This window comes from Sceloporus occidentalis, unplaced genomic scaffold (genome assembly GCF_023333645.1).
Source record: "Sceloporus occidentalis isolate IW3139 unplaced genomic scaffold, rSceOcc1.0.p SCAF_20, whole genome shotgun sequence".
NCBI lineage: Eukaryota > Metazoa > Chordata > Lepidosauria > Squamata > Phrynosomatidae > Sceloporus > Sceloporus occidentalis.
Genome location: NW_028317000.1, coordinates 3927434 through 3941444, shown reverse-complemented (window position 1 = coordinate 3941444; position 14011 = coordinate 3927434). Strand labels below are relative to the sequence as shown.

The following is a 14011-nucleotide window of genomic DNA, read 5'->3' as shown; positions in this document are numbered from 1 at the left end:
GCGCATGGGCTTCTTCCAAGGAGAGTTTTGGGAGACCAGCGATGTAGACAGTGAAACAACCGGAGGAAATTAAAACCAGGTTAAACCCTGAGTGGTTTTCATTGGCATTTTGCTGGGTCTTGCTTTTGGTGTTTTTTCAGGACCGGTAGCCAAACTTGGTTTACTTTCAGGGTTACTTCTTTCCTGTTGAAATTGTCCAGGTGTTTGTGGGTTTGAACAGGGAAGAAGAAACCCTGAAAGTAGACAACGTTTGACTACCGTTCCTGAAAAACACCAAAAGCAAGACCCAGCCCCCTCCATTGCTGCCATCTCTCCCCCCAGCCTCTTGTTTCCTTCCCTCCATCCCTGTCATCTACCCTTCTGAGCAATGGAAGCAGGGTTTTCTGAGGAGCCAATGAATCACTAGCCAAATAGAAACAGGAGTATATCACACGGAGGTTTTTGCAGCTCAGATCCGAGGTGACTCCTGGTTCTGCTATGCGAATTCATGTTATAATGCACATGTTTTATCACACCTGGTTGCCCTTCCATTGCCCTTCCGAATTGAGGGGGAATCGAATCCAAGGCAGTTCACATGATGCAGATTCACACAAAGTGGAGTGAGTGCACATTGTATTACCACACCAGTGCATGTGGATTCAAGGATTCGAATCGGGACCCTTGCGCATGCTCAGTGGGGGTCTGAACGCATCATGAAACCTTTGCACTTCTGGGGTGAAGAAGGGAGCCATGTCCTGGTTCCACTTTCAGGTGAATGCTAGCCTCACATGAATGACTGCTTCATGTTTCTTTCTCCCTTCTATTTCCCATCCCTGGCAGCCAAATTCAAACAGGGTCCTCCGTGTCAGAGCCCCCTCCATTTCAGCCACATCTACATCTATCCTCCGTGTCAGAGCCCCCTCCATTTCAGCCACATCGACATCTATCCTCCGTGTCAGAGCCCCCTCCATTTCAGCCACATCTACATCTATCCTCCGTGTCAGAGCCCCCATCCATTTATTATGATTATTAAGGTATTATTATTATTATTATTATTATTATTATTATTATTATTATTAACTATTTTCTTTCACTGCAAAATAATCAGTGTAGAAGCTGCAGGTTTACTTGGAAGTAAATCCTTTGGATCTGAAGGAGACCCATTTTGGAGGATTGCAGAAATGATCCAGTTTCCCTTATTCTCCATGCTCCCTAAAGTACCACCTCCCTGAATCCAATCCACTCTCCTTCCCTGTGTAACAGTGGCCTTCTCTTAGGTTGCATCCGCACTGGGGAGATAATCCATTTTGACTCAACTTTAACTGTCCTTGCTCAGTGCTATGGAATTCTGGAAGTTGGAGTTTGTTGCTCCCCCCAGCCTCCGATGGCCCCCTCCGTTGCTGCCATCTCTCCCCCCAGCCTCCTGTTTCCTTCCCTCCATCCCTGTCATCTACCCTTCTGAGCAACAGAAGCAATTGGGGCAAAATTACAGTGCAGCATCATGGGAAATGTGGGACCTTGGAGGTTTGGGGGGGTGTACCGGGACGGAAGCAAAGTTGCATTCCACACCAGACCAATTCAGAGTGAAATCGAAGTGAGCTTAGAAGCAATTTCTGTGAATTCGCTTGTTACCGAATTCACCAAAATGAGGAGTCACTTTGGAATCACTGCGGAAGCCCCACGGAAGGAGCTCCCATAGAAAGGAATCACATGTGATAATACGTCACATTATTCCGTGAATTCGCATCCTTGGACCCACAGTCGCGTCAGATCAGAGCTGCAAAAAGCTGCAAAAACCTCCGTGTGATAAACACCATAGATCCACCTTGTATATCCTCCCAGCCTGATGTCTTGCCATTCAACCACAGAACAAGACACAGATAAACATGTAAATCCCTTCCTTTCAAGCAAGGGCCACACGGTGTTTGTGTGTGTGTGTGTGTGTGTGTGCACACACACACACACACACACACACACACACACCATGCTCTTCCATGCCACCAACATCTTTGAAGATGCCAGCCACAGATGAGAGTGAAACATCACTAATAAACTCTTCCAAAACACGGCCACAGAGCCCCCAAACCCCACAAAAAAGCTATGGATGCCAGCTGTGAAAGCTTTCAACTTCATGGCGGTAAACATGAGTTTTCCTGCAAAGCCTAATGTCCCCAGTATCTCTGCTCCTGGATCCAAGAAGAAGTCCTTCTTTCCCAGATCTGACAAGAGATGGAGCTCAAAAGAACTTAGCGGCAGAAGAAGATGCTCAGCTTCAGAAAGCCAAGGAAGCCGGAAGATGCTGCTGGAAAAGGTGGCATTGCCATGGCCTTTTATACAGTCCATTTCAGGGCGTGAAAGCTGGGCCCAGATGCATACAGGCTTCAATTCCATAAAGTACAGTTCATCTGAATATTTTTCTATATTCCCCTCCTGCTCAGTTTTGCTAGTTATTTCCAGTCACTGAACTTCATGTTCCGAAAGGGGTTGGAGGTGTACCTGGCATATACTTGGCCTCTTCTCTGTGTTCCTTTCCATAACATCCCACTGGTTTTGCTGACGAACCGTAATCCCAAAGGGGCAGCTTGGCAACATAAGTCACCTCTTGATGGATGTTTTGCACCCGACTCCAAGATGCCTGTGTCTCACATGAAAGTCCATAGTATCACTCTGGCTGAGATGCCAAGGAATTGTGGCAGGATACAGACTGCCCAAAAAGGGCGGTCTGCTGGCACCTCCTCTTCCACCGGTGGGAAGCCGCAGCAGACAAACCACGCGGTTTCCTGCCAGCAAAAAAGGAACCTGTAAAAAGTGGGGTTTTTTTTGGCACACTCGTGACGTCACAAGTGTGCCACGACGTGCGGATGCTAAGCGTCCGTCGCGTCAAAATGGTGGTGCCCATGTGTACAGGCCGCCGCCATTTTGAGGTACAGAATACGTACTAGGGTTAGGGAGTGTCTGCATGGTGCACATGGGTAGATGGTCACCAACCACCACCAACCACTCTTCATCTCCAAGAACATGCCCATGCTGTGGATTGTAAAAACGAAGGCCTGTTACAGACTACCAAAATAAAGATGCTTTGTGTCTCTTTGGAGGTATGCTATTTAAATGATGCATGGGTCCTAAGAGTCCAGAGATCATGCCAAAGCCACACTGCATTCCTAAGCTCTCGAGTCCAGCTTTGGTGCAGTTTCCAGATTCTTAGGGTGCATGCATCATTTAAACAGCATACCTCCAAAGAGACCCGAAGCAGCTTTATTTTGGCAGTCTGTAACAGGCCCAAATGTCCAAATAAAGTCAGAGGAGGCCATGGCATGCTGCAGGAAAGCTTTATTGCCAAAGAGGAACGCAAGGAAAATGGTCTTGGACCAACACTTTCAAGGCAGAGGAAGCAAGAAAGAAGGAAAAGAGATCAGCGGAGAGGTGTACCTCCCAGTCCAACTGGGATTATGGATGCTGGAGAACTGGGTATAGATTGTGAAGAACAGGCAGAGGGCATCTTCCAAGGAACTGGGGGAGTGGATGAAGGGATGCTCAACTCCTAAGATACGAAAGCGCATAGCAGAGGGTTAGTTTGGCCAGTGGTTGCAGCCAGGGAGAAGGTCTTCCGATGCCTTGTATAGGATGGGATGCCTATTTGGGAACAGAAGAGCTAACACGAGCTGGGCCTCCTCCACCATGTAGTGGCTCTTAGGATAGTCGGACTGGAAATGGGATCACATCAGTTAACTCTGGTACTTGGACGATTATTTTAAGGTTCGGTCTTCCCTGGCCCATGCCAGGACCACTGCCCGCAAGGGTCCTGGTGATGCCAAGCCCTGGCACTACTTCACCAATGAAGCCGGGAGAAATGGGAGACATCTGGCCCAGATCTTCAGCCAAGGATCCAGCTGGGACAAAGTAACGTGGGACATTGGAGGATGTGACACCGATTGGCACAGAGAACATCTTGGAGAGATGGAGACGAGTCTGGAATGACAAGAACATAAGTAATGATTATGACCCAGGAAGCCCTGAATGGCCAGGTTCCAAGCCACCTGACCAACTGCATCCCCAAAATAAGCCTGCCTTGAGATGATGATGATGATGATGATGATGATGATGATGATGATGATGATGATGATGATCACCATCATCATAATGATCGTCACAGTTGGCCCTCCATACCCACAGATTCTTTATCCGTGGATTAAACCATCCACAGTGTGGGGAAAAAAAATTACATTCCAAAAAGCCAACCTTGATTTTTGTCATTTTATATAAGAGACATAATTATAAAAGAGACTACGTCATTGATTTTAATTGGGACTTGAGCATCCATGGATTTTGATATCCTGGAACTAAACCCTAGCAGATACTAAGGGGAACCACTGTCTATTTATTTGTATCCCACTTTCCCCCCACATTTGAGACACAAAGGAGCTTACAGATTTTTAAAAAAGAGGGGCCCTAGATATACACCTATCTACCTATCTATCTATCTATCTATACACACACACACACACACACACACACCATTCTCTTCCATGCCACCAGCATCCCTGAAGATGCCAGCCACAGATGAGAGCGAAACATCAGGAATAAACTCTTCCAAAACACGGCCACAGAGCCCCCAAACCCCACAAAAAGCTATGGATGTCGGCTGTGAATCATAGAATCATAGAATCAGAGTTGGAAGAGTCCCCAAGGGCCATCCAGTCCAACCCCCTGCCATGCAGGAAATCCAAATCAAAGCATCCCCGACAGATGGCCATCCAGCCTCCGTTTGAAGACCTCCAAGGAGGGAGACTCCACTACACTCCGAGGAAAGAGTGTGTTCCACTGTCAAACAGCTTTCAACTTCACGCCAGTAAACATGAGTTTTCCTGCAAAGCCCAATGTCCCCAGTATCTCTGCTCCTGGATCCAAGAAGAAGTCCTTCTTTCCCAGATCTGACAAGAGATGGAGCTCAAAAGAACTTACCGGCAGAAGAAGATGCTCAGCTTCAGAAAGCCAAGGAAGCTGGAAGATGCTGCTGGAAAAGGTGGCATTGCCATGGCCTTTTATACAGTCCATTGTAGGGCGTGAAAGCTGGGCTTAGATGCATACAGGCATCAGTTCCATAAAGTACAGCTCACCTGAATATTTTTCTACATTCCCCTCCTGCCCAGTTTTGCTAGTTATTTCCAGTCACTGAACTTCATGTTCCGAAAGGGGTTGGAGGTGTACCTGGCATATACTTGGCCTCTTCTCTGTGTTCCTTTCCATAACATTCCACTGGTTTTGCTGACGAACCGTAATCCCAAAGGGGCAGCTTGGCAACATAAGTCACCTCTTGATCGATGTTTTGCACCCGACTCCAAGACGCCTGCGTCTCACGTGAAAGTCCATAGTATCACTCTGGCTGAGATGCCAAGGAAGATACCCCACAAAAGGAGTTGGGAGGGCAAGGAGGGTCTAGGAAGAAGCTTTATCTTTACCAATGGTTTGAACCCCACTGGAAAGTGTCCTCCTAGCCCCCCCCCCCCCATGCTGTGCCTTGTGAAGACGATGGGAAGTGTCCTCCAACCCAAAGAGGGGACCGAAAGTGCCACGTACAACCCTCCAGGTTGGGTGCCATTTGGATCCTCCATGGCACAGGGACTGCAAGGTCTCTCCGCCAGGGCATGTTTTGCACCCAGGATCACTGTCAGCTGAGGAAGCTGGCCCTTGCTGGGGAGTTTCTAACTTTTCCATTTCTGCCCGTCTTCTTTTGCCAATCCGAACTCCGCAGCCGGAGAGAAGCTTTTGTTCTCAGTGTGAAAATCGTCCACTGAACCCGCCATAGTTGGGATGTGCTGGCGAAACGGGACAAGGCCCTGCGAATGGCATCCACGGCTCTGTTGTTGTGCTCCCTCAAGTCATGTCCAACTCATGGCGACCCCAAGGCCTCCGTATCATGAGTTTTTCTTGGCCAGGTGTAATCCAAGGAGGCTTGCCATGGCCATCCCCTGAGGCTGAGAGAGTGGTCCTTGCCCCAAGCCAGGGTTTCCACGATGGAGAGAGGATTCGAACCTTAGTCATCTCCTGGGGTCTGAGTCCAACATTTGCACCGCTATAAAATGGCGTCTCTCAGGATTTCTTCAGAGGAGGTTTGGCCACGGTCTTCCTCTGAGTGTGACTTAAATAAGGAAAGTTGGAGGGTGTGCTTTATGCATGAAGCGATGGACAGATGTGCTTAAAAGAATAACAGGTGATGCTCAGCTAGAACATCCTTCCTAGATGGCCAAAGTCTCCTGCGCAGAGTAGTAGGATTCCCATCCTTCCTCCGCGGGCGTTGTGATGTTCCCTTGGACTCCTCCATTGCACTTAATGGGACTTAGAGCATCCATAGGTTTTGGGATCCATGAAGGTCCAGTTCTAACTGGTTTGACTGCAACTCCCAGCAGCCTGGGAAGGGATGATGGAGACTGCAGTCTTAGAGGGCCAGAGGGTTCCCTTTCCCTCCTCCATTGCACTTAATGGGACTAGAGCAGCCATAGATTTTGGGATCCATGAAGGGCATGTTCTAATTGGTTGGACTGGATTGCAACTCCCATCAGCCTGAGCCAACAATAGACAGCCAGGGATGCTGGGGACTGCAGTCTCACCAACCCTTTGATTCCTCCCTTGCATTGAATGGGACTTGAGCATTGTGGGTTTTGGGATCCACAGCTACCCTTGAATGTTTTCTGAATAACAACAACAACAACAACAAAGCATACACCTTTTAACTGATAAAAAAGAGAGAGAAGGGGGGGTCTTAACCTTTGGAAATGCCAAGCATTGCTGGCCTCAAGGGTTTGGTTTGGAGAAGGGAGGCTCAGGCACCTTTTACCTGGGAAAAGAGGAGGAGGCCATTCTCCTCAGGTCCATTTAGATGCACTCATCCTCATCCTCATCATCATCAAGTCCAGAGGAGCCTCAGGATTTCTTTATTTTTAATGTTTAATTTTTATTATTTTATTTTTTATATCCCTCCCCAATTGCATCTTGTAGTGGGGCATAATAAAAATTATTATTATTATTATTATTATTATTATTATTATTATTATTATTATTATTATACACACACACAAACATATACATAATTCCATATACACAGTTATATATGATTATATACACTCACATGTTACACTCTATCAGCCTCAGAGAAGGCCATGACAAACCCATACTTTATTTTTTTAATTTTTATTTATTTTTATTTATGTATTTATTTATTATTTTTAAAATTTATTTTGTTTTTATGCATTTTTAAAAACTCTAATATTGCTTTTTGTATTTTAGGCCTCAACCTCCCTTTATTTAGACCAATTAACACCTATTAAGAGCTGGACATGTTTCATATTGAACTGGAACTGTATAGAAACATGAAGAAACCTCTGTGTAATGTTTGTATTTTATAGTTGTATTTGTTTGTTTGTCTGGTATGTTTTTTTTCATTATGTATGTATTTTTATCTTTAATAAACTTTATTTAAAAATATTATATATATACATGTTTATGTATATGGTGTTTGCATGTGTATATATATATATTAATCTGCAAGAATATATTAATTTATTAACTATATTTATTAACTGAAAGTTCAAGAATATATTTATTAAATATATTTATTGACTGAAGCTGCAAGAATATATTAATAATTTATTAAATATATTTATTGGCTGAAGCTCCAAGAATGTATTAATAATTAATGAAATATATTTGTTGACTAAAGCTGCAAGAATGTATTAATAATATATTTATTAATTTATTAAATATATGTTTTTAATTCAAGTTGCAATAATATTTTATGAATATATTAAATATATTTATTAACTGAAGCTGCAAAAATGTATTCATAATTTATTAAATATATTTATTGACTGAGGCTACAAGAATGTATTAATTTATTAACTATATCTATTAAGTGAAGGTGCAGGGATGTATTAATTTATTAAATATATTTATTGACAAGCTGCAAGAATTTATTCATTAATTTATTAAATATATTTATTGACTGAGGTTGCAAGAATATATTTATTAATTTATTAAATATTTTTATAAATTGAAGCTGAAAGAATATATTAATTAATTAATTATGTTTTATTTTTATTATTTTATTTATTTTATTTTTATTTTTTATTATTTCATTTTTAATTTTTAATTAATTTTTAATTTCTTAATTTTAATTTAATTTTTTAATTTTTTTATGGTCGTGTGGTATCAAGTTGTTTCCGACTTATTGCGAATGTATCTCTCTCATATATATATATATATATATATATGGGTTGGCATGGCCCTCCTCTGAGGCTGAGAGAGTGTGACTTTTGAGTGTATATAAACATATATAACTGTGCATACATATTTATATGTGTGTGTGTGTGCGTATGTTCTTGTCTTATGCCTTCATACATGGTTTTATATATATATATATATATATGTACACATACATATGTATATATATTATATATATATATACACAGTCTTTCATAATATAGAGACATATAATATATATACACACACACAGACACATAATATATAGTTTATATATATATATATATATATATACACACACACACATACATATATATATATTATAATATATATAATATTATATCCACAGTTATATATTATACTATATATAATTCTATTGGTGACTTGAATGTCAGTGTTAGGGGCCTTGGAGGGCAGTTCCCATCATCCCCAGCCCAGACGATGCAGAATTTGGGAAGAGGCCTCAAAGCCAGTCTTTCTGCGCCCTGGAGTCCCTCAAAAAAAAAGCTTTGGAATGAAATCCCATCATCCTCTGTCTCTCAGGGGCGGGGGCGGCCATGTTTTCCTTGGAATTGTAGTCCAAAGGGGAAGCGCCTGCTGCTGCCTTGCTCTCTGCCGCCCTCCGGTGGCGCCCTTTGCGCACTGCAGGATTCATGGCGTATGGCTGCGAGGCTTCTTCTCTCGGGCGCCCTCCTGTGGAGGCAACCGGCCAGGTCAAAGTCTTCGCGCAATTCCGCTCCTCTCAGGCGCTTTTGCGTTCTCCTTCCTGGCTCTCTCTTGGGCGCCCTCCTGTGGCTCACACCGCGCACTTCGGCCCCTTGAAGGTTATTATGATGCTTCCCTGTCCTAGGGCGCCCTCTGGTGGAGGGAAGGGAGTGTTGCAGGCTCATTATTCCCAGGCCCCAAGGGGCTCATGGTTCCTGGCTCAGGGCTGGCATCTTTGGGTCCACATTTACAACAACAACAACAACAACAACAACAACAACAACAATAATAATACTGAGACAGGGAAGGCAAAGCCTTTGGTCCTGGGCCTCCTGAAGGGCTAAACCCTGCTGCCCTGAATAAGAGACTGGAAGCCATCATGGCCCTTTGGGACTAGAGCTCCCAAGAGCCTCAGGAATCATGGGAGGCGGGTTCCAGTCCTTGTGGCCCAGGCTCTGCTTTTCTTTCCATGAGGCCAAACCCAGAGGAGCCCCCTGGATCCCCAAATCCATGGAGGCAATGGGATATTATTAGGATTAGGATTTTTTTTTACTTTATTTTAATTTATTTTATTTTATTTATTTATTTATTTATTTATTTATTTATTTATTTAAATTATATATGAGATATATAAACTATGGGGTTGACCTGGCCCTCCTCTGAGGCTGAGAGAGTGTGACTTGTGAGTGTGTATATAATCATATATAACTGTCTACAGAATTATATCCCTAAGTAACCGAGGAGAACTGACCCCTGAATTTCCCTTTGACTGTGCAACAACCCATTTAAATAAGAAGAGACATGGTCTAATGCTTAAACCTATTATATCCTACTGTCTCAATAGACCTTGATAAGGCTTATCATAGAACGTCTATAAAAATCCTATCACGTTGTATAATATATGTTATATTATTATATTTCTATTATGCCTAGAAATGGTAGCCTATGGCACAAGAGACAAAAAGGCTTGTGTAAGCTGCATTTTATTGTCCTCATGGACTATGAAGGTGCGCAGGCGCAAAGACAACGTCCCCCATGTTCCCATGTTTCCTGGCGTTCAGTGCTTTCGAAGGTACCGATTTATGCGCAACAAAGGACTCATCATCGGTAGAAGAGGAGCATGGCGGACTCCAGGAACGCTTTGGAGACGCTCCAACCCATGTGGGTGCCATAGCCATCCCATTCGAACGCCACGTAGTTGGCGCATTGACGCGGGTTGCCTTCCGGGAAGTAGCCTCCTCCGTCGACGCAGAACTGGGAAAAGCGAGACGTTGCCATGATAAAGCGGGATCGGAAGGTGGAACGCATTTGGAAACATGTCCGGAAACATGTTCGTCCGCCCCAAAAGTGGCGTAACCGGATTGCAATCTGAGGCTGGTTGCATTGGACACATGCACAACTCCATTGCAACCGATAATAATAATGATAGTGGTGGTAATAATTAAATAATTAATATTTCAGGTTTATGTAGCTACTCACCGTCTCCGTATTGCAGCCAGTGGCTTTAACCCCAGCGCAAAGCGCCAGAGCTGCCTTCTCGTGGTTAAACACCCGGAACTGAATAAATCCAGGGACGAATTCATCTGCGGAAACAGAATTTAAGTGTGCGCATGAAGACGGCGCACATTAAATTGCGTTCTTTGCAATGGACCCACGGTGGGACTTCCTTGGAGATACATGCCTTAGAAATCTGGATTGCAAATTGCCTTCCAGCGACCGGTTTCCAAAAAACAGCACGCTAGATGCGAGATACATAGCAGGAGAAAGCACATACTATGGCAAACAGAGGTTTTTGATGGAAACAGAGGAACCGACTTACTTCTCGCATTGGGGGAATAATAAAAGGAGATCTGCTGTGCGTTTCCGGTGTCACAGACAACTGGCACAACTGGGCCATTGTTGGCTGGGCAGCTCCTGATGCCAAACTTCACCGGATATTGCTGAAAGGAAATCCAGATTTACGTTAATACAAAGGTAAGAGGAGCCTAAGAAATAGCTGGACCTTTGTGGCTTGGAGAAAGAGAAGCACGCAAGACATAATCCGGAAGAAGACGGTCTTGCAACCCGCCTCGATTCCTTTGGGATAAGGCATGATATAAATAAATTATTATTATTACCTGGTAGAGCCTGAGAAGGTTGCCTCCTTCCGCCGCCAGGAAGCCGGTCTCTGTGTGGTATCTCAAAGTGGCCGCGTCCCACCATACCTTCACGGGGCTGTCGTTGGGGACGTGCCATATGGCCATGTCCTTGGCTTGGAGGTCGTAGTAGCCGGGGTTCTGGAAAGTAAAGGACGTTTGACGGTCAGCAAGGGTCATCTAGTCCTTAGCTCCATCCTTATAGTCCTTGGCTTTGGGGGATTTTGCCATCATGGTCATTCTTGACGTCCTCCTTAACCTTTCTCTGTATTGAAGAGGTCCTGAGTTCCAGATTCACCCACATAATCTTCACTAGGTAACTGTGATAGAGGGATAATATTTTGGGGTGGACATTTCTGGGCCATCTGTGGGATCAGACAGAAGGACATAGGGGCTACATTGATGGGTGACATGCAGCCACCCCTTTTGGCACCGGATCGCAGAGGTACCAATCCGGTCCCTGGAGGGAGCAAACCTTGCCATGTATTGCCATTTGCTCCCTGGAAAGGGTGTTATAGCTAGGAATGCGGGCATCCTATGATGATGCCCTTTTGGCGCTGTGCCATTTGAGCACTGCACTGGAGGAGGTGCATCATTGTGGCGCATGCTGTCTAGAAGGGTGCACGCCAAAATGGTGCCTAGGGCGGCGTCATTAGGGCTTGGAGCATGCGGACGCTCAGCCCTCGCCCGACTCATAGGCTGGCACAAAGTGTGGGTCTGTATCACACTCCTAGGGAACCTATTCCACTGTTGAACAGGAATGGCCCTCAAATGTTGAGGTGGGAATGCGATAAAGGGACTTTCAACAGCTGTACCAAAGAGTGTCAGGCATATGTATGTATGTATGTATGTATTGAATTCGGAAACATGCAAGATACAAACATACAGAGCCTTAAACAACAAGACACTAATTTGTGTTTTCAAAATAGAACTTGCGTTCCTAACTTTTTGTATTCATAAGCCTTTTTAGTTGTGTTGGGTATGTGTGTATTGGTGTAAACTGCCTTGACATTGGTGCCAGGAGAAAAGCAGGGCTTTAAATGGAAGAGAAGGATTTTGGGGCCACGTTTTCTACTACGCAAAGGGTGAGCGCGCTGTGCATTGCAACTCCCATGATCCTGAGCCGGTCGAGTCAAAGCTGATGGGAGTTGCAGTCCAGTATTATCTGGACTGTTGCCCATCTTTGCGGCTGATAAAGTGCACAAAGCAGCAATGTCTCAAATCAGGGTTTTGTGCAACATTTGGGGGTCCTTTTCCTGTTGTGGTTTGTTACTCAGAAAGGAGCTGCCTTCCAACTGCCTGAGAAAATATAAACCCAGTTTTGTGGGAGAAAAGAGATTAGGAAAAAGCAGAGCCAGCATCAGTTCAAAGTTCAAGGAAAGTTAGATGCTACTTTTGTGGAGCCCTTGAGCTTCAGCCGCATTGGCACCCTTTCCATTCACTGTGCTGCGATGCTTTCTTGTGGTGCATTTTGGGTTTTCCTTACCAAAAAAGAAGTATATTGTGAGGCTCTAGTTTGTCAGACTGCCATTCCCAGCATCCCTGATGCATGGCAAGGCATGATGGGAGTTGCAGTCCCTCCGCATCTGGAGAGGGTCAGGATTCTTGGCCAGATTCAAAAGCAAATCCATTAAAAATACAGCATTTTGCACATGCCAAATAGTTTTGCGGTCTATATAATGCTAACTAGGCATTCAATGCATGTTATCTAAGTCACCTTGTTGTTGTTGTTGTTGTTGTTGTTGTTGTTGTTGTTGTGTGCCTTCAAGTTGTATCTGATTTATGGTGACCCTAACATGGGGTTTCCTTGGCAAGATCTGTTCAAAAGCAGGCTGGAGTGGGTCCATTTCATATAGATTCATTCGTCAATGCGAACCACAAGTGGGTTGTTTTATTATTTTGCAGCAAGAAAATGCAATCAGGGCAAAATGTGGCGTGAACCGCACTCCACTGCCGAACCGATCCATCGATTCAGATCACAAAGCGATTTATTTGTCAGTGGGAATGTGGCCCAAATATCAAAGGGATCCAGAGTATAAAATATACCAACATGGCGACAACTTCAAAACCAGGTCTAATTAAAAGAACCAGCTCAGAGTTTTTATGAGGATCGCCGAGAACTGCCAGCATGAAACCAAGCCAAGTGGGAACATAATATGCCTAAAATGAATGTAATCCCTGTAATATTTGGCCATGAAACCATCATCATCTTACAAGCTGCTGGGCTGGTTTAACAGAAACAGAGGATGGCAAAAATTCCAAGCATTTTCACTTCTCCAAATGTTGCCTGCACCCCCCTGAGCCCTGCCTTCAAACCCTATGAAGGCTGTCAAGATTCCCCCTTTTGCAGAAAGGGCACGCTTTCTGGATCTCAAATAAGGGACACCACTTATAATAAGGGATATTGTATCAACAGTATATCTTTAAACGGTCTAGCTCCATCCTCCAGAATCCTAGGAATTGAAGTCTTGCAAAATCTTGAGCCTTCTCTACCAAAGTGTGCAGGTGTCACACCGAACTACCAACTCCAGGCTTCTGTAGGATGGAGCCAGAGCAGTTAAAGGGGTCTCAAACTGCATTATTACTACCGTGTAGATGCACCCCAGGTCCCTGAAATCCTGACGTCGTACTTGGACTCGGTGGGAATGACTATCCAAAAACATTATCATGTATCCAGACACGCCAGTCACTTGTGGCTGGAGCTTTCCATGGTTACTTGGGCGAAACGTCATGGACACACCGCTGCATGGCTAGATGGTCACCAAACCCCCAGCCCTCATCGTTTTGCCTGAGGACTATATGCTGAGTAGTGTATATTGCAAATAATCAAGTCAGAGGAGGCTGTGGCATGCTGCTGGAAAGCTTTATTGCTGAAGAGGAATGCAATGAGACTGGTCTAGGACTAGTGATTTCAAAGCAAGAACAGAGAAAGAGAG

The 14011-nt window shown here is 44.4% G+C and overlaps 1 protein-coding gene across 1 annotated transcript; it reads right to left on the bottom strand.

Annotated features, from left to right (window-relative positions):
• Nucleotides 1-10041: 10041 nt before the first annotated feature.
• LOC149301787 (intelectin-1-like) lies at nt 10042-11255 on the bottom strand. The gene is made up of 4 exons (XM_089483592.1): nt 11058-11255; nt 10760-10880; nt 10420-10523; nt 10042-10194 (listed from the first exon to the last, which is right to left on the bottom strand). The coding sequence occupies exons 1-4, from the start codon at nt 11253-11255 to the stop codon at nt 10042-10044; spliced, it is 576 nt and encodes a 191-aa protein (XP_089339718.1).
• Between the last annotated feature and the right edge of the window lie 2756 nt (nt 11256-14011).

Bases quoted from the DNA above. Each gene is read 5' to 3' on its own strand.
- LOC149301787 (XM_089483592.1), bottom strand. From the start codon at position 11,255: ATGACCCTTGCTGACCGTCAAACGTCCTTTACTTTCCAGAACCCCGGC. The intron at 10,881-11,057 runs GTAATAATAATA...ATTTCCTTTCAG, and splicing joins ACCTTCTCAGGCTCTACCAG to CAATATCCGGTGAAGTTTGG. The intron at 10,524-10,759 runs GTAAGTCGGTTC...CTGTTTCCGCAG, and splicing joins TTATTCCCCCAATGCGAGAA to ATGAATTCGTCCCTGGATTT.